Source organism: Vicia villosa, linkage group LG4 (assembly GCF_029867415.1).
Source record: "Vicia villosa cultivar HV-30 ecotype Madison, WI linkage group LG4, Vvil1.0, whole genome shotgun sequence".
Taxonomy (NCBI): Eukaryota; Viridiplantae; Streptophyta; class Magnoliopsida; order Fabales; family Fabaceae; genus Vicia; species Vicia villosa.
The window spans coordinates 190,116,132-190,134,258 of record NC_081183.1 but is presented as its reverse complement, the minus strand read 5'-3'; the positions used below and the strand labels follow the sequence as shown (position 1 = coordinate 190,134,258).

The 18,127-nt window shown below is 34.4% G+C and overlaps 3 protein-coding genes and 1 non-coding gene across 4 annotated transcripts; 3 read left to right on the top strand and 1 right to left on the bottom strand.

The window, feature by feature from the left end:
* Positions 1–1,665: 1,665 nt before the first annotated feature.
* On the top strand, positions 1,666–3,288 carry LOC131596472 (LIM domain-containing protein WLIM1). Its single transcript, XM_058869127.1, has 5 exons — positions 1,666–1,915; positions 2,085–2,181; positions 2,275–2,318; positions 2,410–2,499; positions 2,721–3,288. The coding sequence occupies exons 1-5, from the start codon at positions 1,781–1,783 to the stop codon at positions 2,937–2,939; spliced, it is 585 nt and encodes a 194-aa protein (XP_058725110.1). The 5' UTR covers positions 1,666–1,780; the 3' UTR covers positions 2,940–3,288.
* Positions 3,289–4,079: 791 nt separating this feature from the next.
* On the bottom strand, positions 4,080–6,400 carry LOC131596471 (F-box protein At3g12350). The gene is made up of 2 exons (XM_058869126.1): positions 5,319–6,400; positions 4,080–4,893 (listed from the first exon to the last, which is right to left on the bottom strand). Exons 1-2 carry the CDS (start codon positions 6,207–6,209, stop codon positions 4,378–4,380), a joined length of 1,407 nt encoding a protein of 468 aa, XP_058725109.1. The 5' UTR covers positions 6,210–6,400; the 3' UTR covers positions 4,080–4,377.
* A 3,204-nt stretch (positions 6,401–9,604) lies between these two features.
* Positions 9,605–9,676, top strand: TRNAC-GCA (transfer RNA cysteine (anticodon GCA)). The gene has a single exon. It is a non-coding gene; the product is annotated as a tRNA-Cys (tRNA).
* A 6,986-nt stretch (positions 9,677–16,662) lies between these two features.
* On the top strand, positions 16,663–17,352 carry LOC131598573 (uncharacterized). Its single transcript, XM_058871159.1, has one exon. The coding sequence runs from the start codon at positions 16,663–16,665 to the stop codon at positions 17,350–17,352; it is 690 nt and encodes a 229-aa protein (XP_058727142.1).
* The last annotated feature ends 775 nt before the right edge of the window (positions 17,353–18,127 follow it).

Below are 18,127 nucleotides of genomic sequence, written 5' to 3'. Positions count from 1 at the left end.
TTTTACTCTAACTTTCCTATAAACACTTTCATTCCACCACAATGATTCTTTACCCTTAGATCCAAAATATCTTGATTCTCCCAACATCTCTTTATTGATTTTTATTATCTCTTGAGCTATCTTATTCCACTTATCACTAGAATTTCCTTGTGGTCGTCCAAACCCTTCATCTAATATCTTCTTTTGAAAACTTCCTTGTTTTTCACAGCTTAAATGCTACCACTTGACTTGTGATGCTCCCATGTGATTTCTTCTCTTTGCTCTCCACTTGATTCTTACATCCATAGTCAATATTCTATGTTGGATAGTCAATCTCTCTCCCGAAATAACTTTACATTTCAAGAAAATCTTTCTATTTGCTTTCCTTGTAAGAAAAAAAACTATCTAAGAATATATTACTCAACTCTTATATGTGATAAGATGCTCGTCTCTTTTCCTAAACTAGATATTAGTTATTTATAGTAAGATCAAAAGTTTGCGAAAATTCCAAGATAAATTTACCTTCTGTATTTATCTCTTCGAGATCATACCCACCATGCACGCCTTCAAAACCTCTTGATACACTCCCTACATGTCCATTTAGATCCCTTCCTAGATAAAACTTTTCTCTTTGTAGCATATCATAAAGTAAGCCTTCTAAATCCTCCTAAAATTTTACCTTAAGGTGTTATGCGAATCCAACCTGAGGTGCGTAAGCACTTATAATATTAAAGGTGTCTTGTTCCACTACAAATTTCAAGACTATGATTTTATCTCATATTTTTTTTCACATTCACAATATGCTTCTTCCATTTATTGTCCACACTAATTTCCACTCCATTTCTTGATCTAACTTTTTCAGTGTACCAAAGCTTATATTCTGAGTTGTCTAAATCTTTCCTCTTTTTCACCTGTCTACTTGGTTTCTTGTAGACATATAAAATTGATCTTCCTCCTAACCATAGTGCCCACTATTTTCATAAATTTTCCAGAGAACGTGCCTATATCTCATGATCCAAAATGAACCTTACTCTCATGAACTAACTTCTTTACCCACACCTGTTCATAAAAATGTGAAAACCTATGTTTATTTTTTACACCATCCAACAGACGATGCAGCAATCCTTGCTCTTTTGACACTACTCACGCCATACATCACTTTGCTTATGGATAACGATCTAACATTCACATTATTTCGTAGTGATCCATGTTATATATGTTTCGGAAAAAAGTTATTTAGATTGACTCGACTATCGACTGCCTAACACATTCATCTCCTTTTCTTTGGACTTGAGATCTCATCTAAGACCTAAAAGAAAAAGAATATCACAACTTCATAAGGTTGTCAAGCTTACAAAAGATCTTTTAGTTTGGTTTGTAAGTAACATGCATGCCAATACTTGTAATTCAAGAAATAAGTGAGAGAATGTATTCATTTCATTTCTGTTTGAAAAATGAGATCCAAGAATGAAAGGTAGCCAGCTAGATGTTGAATGATAAGCTGCTGTCTGGTTGGCAGTTGTGATTTTCAATCCATCCTACCCCACATTTAACAAAGTAGCTTTCCATTAAACATCCAATTTATTTAACCAAAATATCCAATTCTTTAATGACCTAATAAATTACACTTATTATAATTTAAAAAAAGTAAAGTATGGTTAGGTGCTTAACATTTCATCAAAAAAAATGATTGTAATGACAATATAATTGCTTTATTGTCCAAATTTCTCCTTCACTTTTTTTTTCCTTCTCTCATCTTCATAGACTTGTTCCAAGTTGGTGAGGTAAGAAAAAAAGAAGAATGGCATTTGCAGGAACAACTCAGAAATGTATGGCTTGTACCAAAACAGTTTATCTTGTTGATAAATTGACTGCTGATAATAGAATCTTTCACAAAGCTTGTTTCAGATGTCATCACTGCAAAGGAACCCTCAAGGTTATCTTATCTTATATCTCTCTTACAATTCTCTTTTGGTTTATAGACTTTTACTATTGGATCTGGATAGCGGTGCAGCTTGTTGCCCGTTTGCCTCTTATAATTTGGATTATATATAGGGAGAACTAGAATTATGAAGATTTTTGCTGATGAATTAATGTATATACAGTTGAGCAACTACAATTCTTTTGAGGGAGTTCTTTACTGCAAGCCACACTTTGATCAACTGTTCAAGAGAACTGGAAGTCTTGAGAAAAGCTTTGAAGGTATAACAAAAGGATGAACAATTGAAGTGTTGATTGGATTTTGTTACTGTACTTTTTGTTGTTAGTGTCTCAAATGTTCTTTTGTTTTGATAGGGACACCAAAAATTGCAAAACCAGAAAGAAGTAGTGATAATGAGGTAATGAATTATAAATCTAGGTGATTGCAATGAACATTAGTGAAATTTTGTTTTTTTGGTTTTTATATGATTTTTGAGTTGTTTTTATCAGAAACCTGCGGCGGTTAAAGCCTCGAGTATGTTTGGTGGAACAAGAGACAAATGTTCTGGTTGTCAGAAAACAGTTTATCCAACTGAGAAGGTAAATAATGCATGTTCAAAATCCCGGCGACAAGGATTTTGTTGTGTGCGTACACTGAGATTTTGCCAAATTCACTACAAATTCAAACATGGTTGTGTTTGAATTATTGATAAATTTGACAGAATCTCAGTGCGCAGCGGTGATTTTGACAAAAGCTATATCTGTGATGAGTATAGAACTTATTTTTGTGCTAATGGAATCAATGTTTTGCATTGATGTAGGTTACTGTGAATGGAACTCCTTACCATAAGAGTTGTTTCAAATGCTCCCATGGAGGGTGTGTTATTAGTCCTTCCAACTACATAGCACATGAGGGAAAACTTTACTGCAAACATCACCATGTTCAACTGATCAAGGAAAAGGGAAATTTAAGCCAGCTTGAAGGTGATCATGACAAAAATGCAAAAATCAACGGCGAGCAAGTTGTGGCAGAAACATGATGAAAGAGTCTTTATGAACAAGTTGTGGCTAAAACATGACGAACAAGTTGTCTCAGAAATTTTCCAGTTCTCATGTTTCGTTTTATGAACTACATGTTTCTGCTATCTCTCATGCTTTTGATATTATGATGGTATTCAGTCTTTGTTTGCAAGTGTGTGGATCTATGAGACATAAGTGATCTGCTTGTTAGTTTTTTGTTTTGTTTTCTATGTTTTAATTTGATTTTGAAGGAAACTGAATGTAAAACTCCAACCTGGTTTATGGAGTTTGATACTTGGTTTTTTTGAGTCTGATACATATTATTGGAAGTTAATAAGAACTTCTCATGGCAGAAGAGTGTTTAAGAAATTGGAAAACTTTGGTTTTCACTTGTTTATAATATTTATTTCAATATCCAACCAATTTTATCACACAAATCATATCCATATACCTTTGTTTGATGGCCAAAATCAAACAATAGCTGTTTTTAGTTGTAAGCTTGAACTCTAGTCTAGGAACACCTTCTATGCCATCACTTTCACCATTATTTTTAAAACTTTTCTCTGTAGAGTTGAATTGTAGTGTTAACCAGATATGTATTACAAAACAGATACAGTGATCAATGTGTTTAATTTAACTCCGTTAAAAAATACTCATGTCACAACTCAAACAAAAACAGTAATGCATCTGTAAGTGTCGTTTTTCGACCTAACAGATCACATTGCCAACTGATTTCGGCCATTCGCATAACAACTCAATTCGCATAACAACTCAAAGACAATGTTAGATGGGGAAATGAAGTTCAGAGTGCCTTTGAGTAGCTTAAGGTTTCCATGGCCACTTTACATGTGCTAGTAATCCCAAAAATTTGACAAACCTTTACTGTGGCTTCTACCATGGAAGTTGAGGCAGTACTAAAGCAAGAAGGGTAATCTTTTGCTTACGTGAGTCAAAGATTGCCAAACAAAGTTCAAAATAAATCTGTCTATGAGAGGGGATTAATGGCAATGCTGCATAAATAAATCTGCACTGTTGAATCAAATTTCATTTAAAATATCAGATCTTTTTTATCTACTAATCTCAATCTGCATCAATTCAATCAAATTTCAATTATTGCACCAGTCCTGTAAGCAGTAACAGAAGTGAATAATCAAAGCCAATTAAAGAAATTTTAATACATTAAGGGACTAATGTCACAATTTACAATGGATGAAATGTAAAAGAATGGACTGACAAGATGTCAATTCCCATTATTTTGCTTACATAAAATATGAAAAAAGGAATTCCAGATTCCAAACCAAAGGAAGTCACATATAAAAGGTGACTTGCAGGTGAGGATTGTGCATGTTCCTTGAAACGGATTGTCTAGGTTACCATCTAAGGAAACTATCATAATTTCACAGCTAAAGATACAATATGTCACAATGTACAGGTGACATCCATCAATGAAGAAGGAAATTAACCGGCAGAAGGGTTTACTGCATCAATGATACAACCATCACAGACAATATTTTTCATGTCTATGACAAAATTGTCGCGAACAAATCCAAATCCAAAAGTGCCATCCTGGTACTGCCAAATCCTTCCCTCGGCACTCCTTGGATTTATTGTTTCAGCAACAAGGTCAGGAATAACTAAATCATAACTTGCATTTATGAGAAGAATTCGATTCACCACTTCATTGTCGGACAAATGGACCTGCTGAATGTGATTTTCCCCTTCAATGTCCGACATAGGGAACTGCTCGTGATTTTCATTGTGTGGTTGAACCGGTTGTAGATGAATGCGGCTGCCATACAGAGATTCTTCCTCTAGAGGAAAGGGAGATTCCATAAATGTAGCATTAGACGTCCAGAAAACTGGAGCATAAGTTGAGAAACGTTGAGGAGGATCTCCAAGCCGACGGCAAGCAATGCCACCAATGTCATCATAAGCCACAAGGTAAAATGCTAAACTCATGTCAGCGCAAATTCCCTGCATCATTGACAATTTCAATAAGCCAAAGCTCCACTATCATTCACCTTCAAAATCATCAAGATTAAAAAAAATATATAGAAATATGCAGTATACCAATGGTTTACTCAAAATGCATCAACATTGCTTCAATCAAAGGTGTGCATCAGCATCACCATAAACCCCAACATGATCTAACTATGAGACCATAAAATGGAAATCAATGATCATGATTCTTTGGCTCTTTTGTTTTTCTTTTACTAACATTTTGCAGATTGATTACTATGAATCAAACAACAAAATGTAATAGCAGCTCAATGATAATAATATCAAACATCAATCATTCAATGACAGATACCACAGCACCATGTTACTATGCTATACTTATCATCAATACTCAAAACATAATTGAGCATAAATAACAGCAAAGAACAGTTAAGAAACACCTTCCAAAGGCCTTGCAAAGGCCGCAACGCTGTCGGCGAGCAATTCACAATCTTGACAAAATGCTCAGGCTCCCATTTCCTCCTAGCCATCCTTCCCTTCTCCTTCCTCCTCTGCCTCCTCGATCTGTCACTTCCAGGACTAGTCCGGTTCGCCAAATGCTGATAAATCTCCAACATCAACAGATCCGGCGGAGATCCACTCCCAACCCCAATCCCATCCTCTCCAAAAAAACCACAATCCTCACCGGTAACATGTACCGGACTCGAATTTTTCCCAAACACATTCTCCTCCAAAACAAAATGAGTTTTCCCCATAAAACAAACATTCACAGGAATCAACTCATTCAATTCATTCCCATCCCCAAAATTCAAATTCAAATTCAAGTCAGCTCTACCATCAGGATCCAAAAGATTCACACTTTGCCCCTCTTCAGAAATACCCATCTTCAAAAACGGTACCTTTTTAACCTGATAACCACAAATCTCAGATTGCGATTCAACAGGCGAAACCCTAAAACCCGAAATGAACGAATTCCCCCACTCAAAGAAAACCAACGAAGGCGACGAAATCACAGCGCTTCCGGGACCGCTTCTCCGCCAGAAACCAATGAGATTATCCCATTCATGAAGAGTATTGTAAAGAACTTTATACGGAATTTTCCCTTCACCCCATTTTGCGATTTGGGTTTTCGAACCCCACCTTCGATCGCAAAGCGTGAACCATAGCTTAGCGTCGTTGGAGCAGAGTGAACCGAATTGCTTCGAGGTGCATGCGAACGAAGCGATCTCGGTGGGGCCGAGAAACGAGAGGATGCAAAGCTGAACATCTTCGGGGAAATCGCTGAATGAAAATGAACAGGAAGATGAAGAGTCGTTGAGATTGTTCGCCATTGAAATGGATTGGATTGGATTGGATGATTGGAGAATTGGGATTAATAGATAGATTTGATTCGGAAGATTCTTGGATGCTATGGAATCATTCTGTTTTGGGAATTTCAGTGAAATGAGAGTTGCTTTGAAACAAGACAGTGAATGCAAAACGCGGGATGTTTCATTGTACCTGCTTGCGTTTCGTTGTTGTTGTTGAATCGTGTAACTGTAAACGATGGATAGAACTGAGGCCCATTGGGTATTCCTTTTATTTGGTCCAAGAATGTAAGCTAGGCCCGTTTATCTAAAGATTTTTTTAAAAAAAAAGTTCTTTACACTCTTATGGAGTGCATCCAACACTTTTGGAAAAACTAAAAATGTTTTTTCTTTGTTCGGAGCTTTTCCGGATGCACCGCACCTAAAATTGTACAAAGCCTCGTAATTCTGTTATATACTCCAATTTTAACAAAACTCTGGTCTGGAGATGCATCTCCGTAATTTTTGGTGTATCCGAAAATACATCTCCGAGCAACCCTCTAAAATTATTTTAAAAGTAGTGAGAGCGTATTTATTGCATGTACTGGATATTTCGGAGATGCATCTCCGAAAATCCTCCTGAAAGGTTTCAAGGCAGCAACACTGACCCAACATTGTAATTTTTTAGGTCAAATTATGTTAAAGTAAAATGTCACACATTAATTAAAGCAAAATTAAAATGTATCGACCATACATAACTTGTTCTGAAAATACAAAAAACAATACAATCAAATATAACCTACTGAGTATGTCTAATCCCCCTGCTTCTCCGTTTGTATTGTAAGGCATTTTCGTACCTCGACAATAATGTTTTCTATGTGGTCCAGTTGGGAACTGCCTTCCTTTAAAAGTCCTGCCTATATGCTCGATTTCACCATATCCACAATACGCCGCTAGACGCTTCTTACGACTTGGGCGTGGTCATCCCTAGCCTTAAGTACCTTTTGATCAGATGGCCTAGGTGATCTTCCAAGAGTAACTAGTGTTAGCACCCTGAGATACTCCTATTGTATCAAATGACTCACAAAATCCTCAAGTATCACATCAAGATTTGTGTAGAGGACGATGGGACGAACGAACTCTGAAGGGTGTCTCAGAATAATCTACAAATAACCAAAGTAGTGCATCACCCGCTCGAGCAGATATAGATACATAAAAACTTGACTCACATGCCGACCATTCAGAGTATAATGAAATGAGATCCAGCTAACGCGTCAGGAGGTGACTGGCGTATGAGAAGAAAGTAATGTCATCTACTACATGACGGTAAAGATACACTCGAAATGGCTAGATCGCATGATTCTAAATGAGTGGGAAAAAGGTGGCAGGACGTGGCTAATCCTCAATGTAGTTAGGATCAGAATTTCACCTGGTGATGTGAGGAAAGTGGTAGATAAATCATCCCTGAAAATGGTTCATATAAAATATTAATACCAAGTGTAACAAAAGAGTTGTGAAAATATTAGTAATAGTAAATTACCGTAAGGAGCGTGTAACTTCCTGTCATCTGCTTTGTCTTCCAAAGATAACCCTCGCCCTATTTTGAGTACATGTAGACCAAACATGCTTCCTCCCATTTATACTCGTGAATCATTGTCAAGTCGATGAAGTATTTAAGGTAGACGACATCAACGTATAGGTTACAACTTTGTCCACAAACATGGACATGTCAACCAAGAGAGATAACACCTCAATGCACACTGTCGATGGTAGTCACCATGCATATCATCACCTTCTGCATCTAGAGCCATCTGCACGTGGTCTTTATAAAGTACTTCCAAAAATTTAAATCTAGTAAGAACATCTATGGTGTCAGCTACCTCATTTGCGGCCTCAGTTGGGTCTGTCTCCAAATATGTAACCAACATCTCGCTGGCTTCCTCTCAAACGAGTCTTCCGTGGTCCATTAATTTTCCCCTGATGGGAAGATGTCAGAGGCATGAGACATCATTTAGGATGATAGTCATCTTGCCATTCTTAATTTATGTCAACTTATTTTTCTTAAAACATAGAAAAAAAACTTTGAATAAAGCAAAGAATTCACAATCATGTAATATTTCACAAATGATTAGGCATCAATTATAAATGAAGCATACGAAAAGAGAAAAAAAATTCATTTAATTTGATCTTTGACTTTTTGTAATCAACCAGTTGTTGGTGGTTCCATGCAATTTTTCCAAATCATTGTCTGAATCATCTACATACAAGCTTCTTTTACGAGTAATTTTTTCAAAAAAAAAAAATTTAAAATATTTCAGAAAAATTGACACTTAATCATAAAAATAATTTAAAGCAAACAAGTATAAGCAAAACATTTATATGTCTTAGGGCAATAAAATAATTTAGTGTCACCAAAGATGTCCTTACCCAGCCCCAAGTCCCACGCCTAGCCTACATGTATAACCAAGTCGCGCTAAGCGCGATATGTGGCGCTTAGCCCGCCTCTGCAAAAAATTGTGTTGGGTGTGACCTCTATGACAGGAGTTAAGATCCTCTCCATTTCTTTTGAGAAATGGAGAGTTCCATTACTAAAGTTTTGGTGCACAATGCATTTATATTTTTGAAAAGTGTGACATGTGTTTGTATAATTTAACTTTTATATCATGAAAACTTTAGTAATGGAGTTCTCCATTTCTTTTGAGAAATGGAGAGGATCATGACTCCTATGACAGAAGCATTACCTATTATTTATAGTGTCTTTTTTTATCATGCACCTAAGTCCAATGTGTATAGTGAAAGTAAATAAAGCTATTGCATGTTCAAAATAAGCAAAAATTATTCAATAACCAAATGACAGTAACTAATAAAGGAATAAAACGTCACACTGATGTCGTTTGCCTTGTCAAACAATCTTCCTCATTAGCGGTTTCTTCATCCTCTCTTCTTTCTCGTTCTTCTCCGTCTTTTGCTTGAGCATCTAATGTTCCCCTTCCACCAGCATGATTCTCATCTTACTCATAATGAAATGACATATTAGTATTCCTTTTCAAATAGCTACTAAATTCTTCTTGAGTGAGAATTGGATCAAACTGAAATTGTGGTTCTTGAGCCCACAATCGTAACATGTTTACATAATTATCAAAAAACTTGGAAATGATTTATGAATATTATCATCAAAACTTGGAGTAAACATGCATTTAGATATAATATGAAATTTGATGTTTTGATGGATAACATTTATGAATCTTTTAATGCCATAATTTAAATTGCTAAGGATAAGTATAAGCGGATTAGAAATTATTTTGTGACTAAGATGGACAATTATGTGAGAAAACTTGAGAAATCGAAACATAATGCTATGTAGTATTATATGCTTTGGAAACTCAATAAAGATGTATTTTTTGAGTAGTTACTAATGATTGAATAAAAATGTCACCATTGGGTCCATAGCTCAGTGGTAGAGCATTTGACTGCAGATCAAGAGGTCACCGGTTCGAACCCGGTTAGGCCCTTTTTAAAATAACTAATTTTTATTAACCAAATAGTAACTACTTAAGTGGAAAAAAGGTCTGCTCTAGTCTATCTCTAGTTGGAATTTTGAATATCTAAGTAGAAAAAATGTCTATGGTGCTGCTCTAGTCTATCTCTAGTTGGAATTTTGAATATCTATGTGAAATATATAAAACATGTGCGAGATAATTTTTTGTGTTTTACTGTGTTTGATGGTCGATGCACTAGACAATTTTTTTTCTATTTTGTTTGATATGTCTATGCACCTAACAAAATAATATAAAATTTATTATAATATTATTTATTAATATTTAAAATATTAAATTTATGAATCAAAATATTAAATAATGAGAAGGAGGGAAAAAAATGAAAAAATATATTTTTTTACTCAGTTTGATATGTTTATGCCTCATACAAAATAATATAACATTTACTATAATATCTTTTATTGTTATATAAAATATTAATATTTATCAATCAAATTATTAAATATTAAAAATGAGTAAAAAAAATGAAGAGAGATATTTTTTTGGACCAAATACCCTTTTTGTTCAAAAAGGTACACGTTGATCATTTCTGTCAAATAAGGTGAAACAGACGTTAGATTTTCCTAAGTGGCAAGTTATGTGGATTTTTTTATATGTTCTTCTCCTTTGGTTCCATTTGCTCTCAGTTTCATCTTTGTGCCAAAATACCCAAATATTAGGGTTCATAGTTTCAAAGTTAAATCAAGGGTCAGAGTTCAATCAAGGTTGATATTGATCGTGGAAAATGAAGTCATCACCGTCAACAAATTTTGGGCAGTGTACATACGAATCTAATCTGAAGAACGGTGGTCGATTGGATGGGAATTTGCAATGGAAACGTAAGTGTGGCTGTGGAGACGTGACTACTCTTCGAAGAGCTTCAACTGTCACAAACTATGGGAGACAATTTTGGGTCTGTCATCATTATAAGGTAAAAATGAATTTAATATGTTTGTTGAATTGTTTTGTTCTGATTGGGATACAATGCAAATAACACAAGGTGCAACACAAGCCGATTATGGATATTTTCAATGGTTAATGCTCACGTATAAAAAATTAAGTAAAAAGGGGATCGAGACTTGATTAGTTTCATACAATGTATGAATATTTATACACTCACTTTACATATCATATCCACTTCAGAAGACAGATAGCCTCACATATTATGCTTTTACCAACTAGAGCTTCTCATATCAAGCCTAGCTGACAAGATCGGAGACGATACGACCAACCACCTTTTCCTAGATTACCCTCTTGATTACAAAAGACAATTCTAGTATGCCTTGGGAGTCTTAATATTCATCACACTCTTATATTTGATTTCTTTCAAAATCGATATTCACGATACTTACCATCTCGCGGTATGACTATGTATCCAATAACTCATTTCTAGTTTTCTCCCAGACCATCCTAAGGATACCCACATCATTGATTATTTTTACTTAGTCATTAAGCATGCACTACATAATTCAACAAGATTCTTTGTTTAATTAATGCTACTACTTATCTTAAGTGAGCTATACACTGCTTCAATTCTTTTAACAACAAAATGTAGCATAAAATCATGGCAAGAAAGGAATAATTCAAATTCACCAACTTGGGTTTAAAGGGACAAAGAAATAAAGAGCTTATGGTTGATTATGGCCTATCCGTAATGGGAAATATGACTCGTAATCACACATAAGGAGCCCTCCCCATACAAAATTTCCTAGACTATTAAGGCCATCCCGTAATGGGCATTACTGGCCGTAATGGATCCAAGTATGTGAGTTCTTGAATTTTTCACTTGTAATAGCCATACCAACCTATCTAATACTCATCATGCTCAGTCCAAAATGCATACATGTTTCAAACACATAATCATATAATAAAATCAAGTAACACCCATCAAACATGAATTAAACCCCAATCCTAAACATGCAACAACCTAATGAGCTAAGCCAAATTGAAATCCTAAAGGAACCCCAACTCTTCAGAGAAGTAGACTGAGATGAAGGTTATGATTCATGATGATCCAAACACTCTAACATTGCTTCTTCTTAGTTGATCAAGATTCCTCAACATGCAAGCATTTATTCACACTTGATCAAGTTTCCTACTCTTCTCACCCTATCATCCCTTGCTCGATTTCTTTCTCACTTCCAAGCTATTTTTTCTTTCTAATTTGGGTACAAGTAAGAAATTAGAAAAGTGGTGAAAAATTTCATGTAATAGGTTGAAATACTTGCCCATGGAAATGAACAAAAACACTTACCTGTTAAGTTCAATTTACTAACCATACCATTTTATGAGATTAGGGTTAAATTTTAATTTCTTAATTTGTAATTATCTCATAATCTCTACTTACAATAATAAGGAAACATAAGGGATGTTACACCAACTCACGAGATGGAATTGTGAAGGAGACGACCAACAAATGATTTAAGACGCTGATCTCAAATCATTATAGAGTAGTCGATAACCTATTAAGGACAATGGACATTCATGAAAGGTGTCATACCCCAAAATTTGCCCACACTTTTAAAAAATTCAAAACTATTTCAAAAATTGGATTTTTATAAAATATCGGGTTCATTTACATTTGACATTCTGAATTTTATAAATATTCGGTTTAAAGTCTATTTTAAAAATATAATAGTTTACCCTTAAATTGTTATAATTTAATAAATAGCAAAATGCTGACCGATGCTTCATAAACTTTCAATTGGCTTTTTATTTCGAATAAATAATATAGCACAATTGGTAAAGAGGTAAGGTTTACAAGTACAAGGTCATAGGTTCGAATCTTACAGCTAACATTTTTCTTTTTTTTTTTGTTTTTAACCTTAGTTCTAACATTTCACTTTTTATTCAAAAAAATCACAAAAAAAAAAGTTTATTATTTAAATGTCATTTTTGTATTTCTTTATTCACTATTAAAAAAAAAATGTTTTTCCCCCCACTTTTTATTCACAAAAATAACCAAAAATTGTTATAAAATAAAAAAAAATCAAACAATATTTTTTTTTTGTCACTTTTTCCTTAGTTTTTATTACTAATAGTAGATTTTTTTTTTTTTTTTTTTTTTTATTAGTAAATTTCAAAAACTTTCCAAAACATGTAGAGACAAAATCTCCAAGCATTCCAAAATTTCCAAGACAAAATATCAACAAAATTGAAGAAAAGATTAAAGTGGTGGACAAAGGTCATAATGCTAATAATTTGGTTGTTCTATACCATTTGTGACTTGATTTTGAGACTATAAAAAGAGGTACAAGAGCCATATTTCAAAAACTAACAATTGACCCTTTCAAATCCTCACACCACAAGTTTATAGATCCCACAATAACAACAATCCTTCTCTAAAAAAACCATTCCATTACCATAAGCAAAACTTTCACACAAAACCAATATTCATTATCCTCACCGAAAAATCTATATCGTCAAATCAAACTTCATCAATTCAACCTCTAACAAAACCAACACCTTCAGATCCATTCACACTAACAAACCTTTTACTACAAAACCAACAAAGTCAGCCACATAATCGACACCAAAAATCACTTGCAATTTTCTATTTGTTTTTGTTTTTCAGGACCTGAAGAAGAGAGGAAGCATGAAATAGAAGAAAACCAAAAATCTGAAAAAAATGCTTTTTATTATCTCACGCCTGATGCATATATTGGTTATATTTATTTTGTTTTGTATTCTAAATAATAGCCATGGTTTGTGGTATAATTGAAAAGTCAAGGAAAGCATTTTTAAATCCTTTGTTTTTCGAATCGTGGAAGCTACAGGAGAAAGAATTGGTCCTTGTTTCATCTACTTTTTTTTCCCTCATTTTTTGTTTTAACATTTCTATTATTTATTTCAATTAATAATTTAATTCATTTAATGTGTTTTATTGTAACATTAGTTCTTGCATATCTATTATTCAAAATGTAAAACTTTTTTCCTTTAAATTATTTAGTAGTCATGTAATTAGATACTTTAATTTTCTCTTTATTTCTTTTTAACATTTTTTAGAGTCTTATGGATTAATTTCAACTTTCTCTTAATTAAATTTTTTTTCTTATCAATATTTGTCCGTGTTTTATTTTGTCATTTATTCATCTATTATTTTATGCATTGTCACTAATATTTTATTTTGATTATAAGGTACTACACTTGAGGCTTTCGGACTTTTACAGACATCTACAGTCTCCATTTCATTTTTTGAACATTTGTCTTTTCATTTTCATTTGGTTTTGTAATAATTGTAATAATTTTTATTCCCGTTTGGCAATTTGTAATCCCCCTCCCGAAGCCATGTAATAGTGTAGGAACTCTACTTTCCGTATTTTAATTTTTTGTACAAATATTAACTGTTAGATGTATGGTTAATAGGATTGCACGGAAAGACTAAAATTGAACATAGCTAACTAACTCAAGATAATAAATAATTGAATCTAACACACGTGATTGCCGCACACACTCACCTCTAGGGTACGCCCCTCTTTGTTGCCTTACAAATTAAACGGTCATGTCCCTCGAACATGAGGATACTCTTAGCAGGGTTACCTACGAATAAAAATCATCATAAAAGATCATAGACCCTTCGAGTTGCCTACGGTAAAAATGATCTTGTCCCTCGATGTTGCCTTTGATTAAATGATGATAGTCCCTTCGAAATGCTAAAGTATCCTCATAAGTTGCCTTCTATGACCACTTGATGACCCTTCGATGACCCGCACGTCCAATATAACAAGGATTTCCTACTTCTATATAGTATGGATGATCCTGGGAATCATAAAAAGTTTAGAAAAGGACCAAGTAGTTAGGGTAGTGCTCTTAACCTGCCTAGCTCAATAAAAGAACATCTCTTCACTACTATTTCAAAAAAAACTAAGGCTACGCATTTACGCTAAAGTCCTTATGTTCCTTTCAAAACAAACAAACAAACATGAGCTAAGCAAGTTAAGAGCCCGTAGATAACTACGGATGAAAAGGGTGCTTGCACCTTCCCTTTTCATAACTTACCCCCCGAGCCCGTTTTCTTTTCAAAAGGTATTTTTTTGTACTTTTTACCTTTCCTAACATTGGACAAAATAAAAGTCGGTGGCGACTCATGCTCACCGCAACATTGTTGCATACTAAAAATAAAAGTCAGTTCACCGAGTTACAAAAGGGGATAACACATCCACCATATGGATCGTAGACCTTTTGATATGGAGTAGGAGAAGGACACCTCAGTCCTCAAATGGACCTACATTCATCGGCGCCTTAGAAAAGGCATCGCCTAAGGAGAAAAAGGAGACAATGCTTAAGATGTCTGAACTTACCCAAACTCTAGAAATGTCTTTAACAACTTTCTTAGTTGATGCTAAAGATATGACCATTTTATAAAATAAAGACCAAAATGTACAAAGTGTTAGTGGGCGAATCAACTCTAAGATACATGGGAACCCCAAAAGCGACGAAGAGGAAAGATGAAAACTCAAAAGCCAATTCTCAAAAGTGTGAACAAGAAGTCAACACACACAAACCAAACTAGCAAAGGAAACTTTCTCAAATATATGATTATGTTACACGCTCATAATACTTAAGACTAAAGGAACAAGCGGAAAACGATTTTCACGAAAGTTGATATGCAGAATGGCAAAAGGAATGAAGTCCCTTTGAAAATCCATTAAGCTTCTCCAAAGCGAATCAAAGGCACACAATCCTACCCTAATACCAATAGTTGAGATCTCTTTACGATTGTTGAGGTGACATTATATTGCCTTAGGTAATCATGCAAAGATTAGGGTGGGGGCACGTTTCAATTATCACCCCTCAATTCGACATACTACGCAAGCGATTGCAAAGCCCTTCCGCTTTTGGGTAACAAAGGACAAGGGTTTGGGGGCAACTGTTATAGGCCGATTGTAAAGTCCCAATAGATGTCATTCTAGCTTTTGGATCCCAATATCCAAGGGAAGCCAAACACAATATATGTAGACCAACAGGTTATTCGTGACTCCTAGAGATGAAACGATCAGAGCCGTCAGATCCATCCCAATGACTGTCTATATTTCTCGAACTCCATTCACATTTCTGTTACGAACAAACTCCTTTATAAAAGGAAACAACACATGCCATTTTAAAGTAACCTTTTTTCATTTGAAATTCAACCATTTATTCAGTACATTAACTTAAGCGTTGAAATACTAAAATCAAAACTCCACTACAGCAGAACCCGATCATCTCATTTAGTCATCATCCTATTCTCATGCAGAACAATTACTTCTTTTCTATTTATATGTATGTTAACGTAAACAAAATTATTGAGAATATATATATATATATATATATATATATATATATATATTATGTGTTTCATTTATAAAAAGCATTTCTTTTTTAATTTTTTATTAATGCAAGTATTTTATTAATCTATTAAACTAATCTGATAATCCATTTTTAATGATTCTAGTAGCAGAAAAGATACAATAATTTTATTACAATACTCTTTCTATTTCAAAATAAATTTGGTTTAAAATCCTACGTTATGGACAAGTTTATAAAATAATACTCCCTCCATTATAAAATATATGTCACTTTAGATTATCAATTCGTGATTTTACATTTAATCTTTCAATTATACACTCTAAAAAATACTTTTAATTGATTATTTTTTTATTTAACATTAATGTTAATTTGAATACACTAATAATTAATTAGGATAATTTGGTAAAATCACTATTATCTATTTCATCTATTACTGTTTCTTAATATGTGTGAAATAGTCAATTGTAACGAAATTCGTTTTGAGAATTTTTTTTGTATCACATTATAACTCGTTTTGAAATATCAATGAATTGTTTCTTTTAATTATATTTTTAAGTATTTATTGTTATGACTCGCCTGATTTTCATAGAATTGTAAACACCTACTGGATACATCATGAAACTGGAAATCCTATGTACCATTTATGGATGAACTTGCATAGGTTACAATACCACATGAAAGGTCTGGCTTGGAGGACCACTGAAGGTGTTAGAAATCTGAATGAGAGTCGTTTACAACTTGATAAAGCCCATGCCATACTGAGATCTGACCCTCTCAACCCTGAGTTGTGCAATAGTGTCAAAACATGGACTGAAGAGGTGTTAAAGCAAAGTGATATGGAGGAACGGATATTACAGCAAAGAGCTAAAGAAGATTGCATCAAGCTTGGAGATGGTAATAACAAATTTTTCTATGCCAAACTCAAAGCTAAAAATGCTCAAACTCAGATTAAACAACTTCAAACTGCCACTGGGAGGTTTATTTCTGAGCCTGCAGAATTGGAAGAAGAGGTCTTGGACTTCTATTCAAATCTTATTGGACAAGCAGCACCTAGTAGAACCCATGTTGATATCTCAATCCTGAGGAAAGGTTCTCAGCTTACTCGCGACCATCAAAATATACTCACCAGGCCTGTTACTGAAGAGGAAATTCTTATTGCTGTTAAGAGCCTAGGAGACAACAAATCACCTGGTATTGGATACACTGGAAGATTCTTCAAAGCTAGCTGGAGTTTGATTAAATCTGATATTGTGAAAGCTGTACAGGATTTTTTCATCAACAATAGGATGCATAGAGCAGTTAATTGCGCTATTGTAACATTGATACCTAAGACCAAGGAGGCCAAGTCTATGAAGGAAATGTGACCTATTGCCTGCTGCACAACCATCTACAAAGTAATCTCAAAGATCCTCACAAAGAGACTGAGTTCAGTTATTAACTATGTGGTGGATGATAGCCAATCTGCTTTCTTGCCAGGAAAAACTATCCATGATAACATCTTGCTGGCATATGAAATCTTGAGGGGCTATAATAGGCAACATATCTCACCTAGATGCACTTTGCAAATTGATATTCAGAAGGCTTATGATACGGTTGAACGGGACGCTCTTGAGCAGATTCTAATTGAGTTAAACTTTCCATCTCAGTTCACAAAATGGGTAATGTTAGTTGTCAGAACCGTATCATATAGATACATGATCAATGGTAATATAAGTAGAACTCTTCAAGCCAAGCGAGGTTTAAGGCAGGGTGACCCTATATCACCCCTGCTATTTGTCTTAACTATGGAATGTTTACATAGAACTCTGGGAGAGTTGAAAGCTGATAAAGACTATAGGTTCCACCCTAAATGTGCCAAGTTAGGAATCACAAATTTGTGCTTTGCTGATGATCTGCTTTTATTTTCCAGGGGTGATGAGAATTCTGTCCAAGCCCTTATGAAGAGATTTGATCAGTTTGCTAGCTCTACTGGATTGAATGCTAACCCAACAAAAAGTAAAATCTACTTTGGTGGCTTATCTACCCAAAGTCAGCAGCATATAGCTCATGGGATCAGGTATGGTATTGGCACACTCCCCTTCAAATACTTGGGTGTCCCACTTACAGCTAGGAAACTTACCGTTAATCAATGCCAGCCTC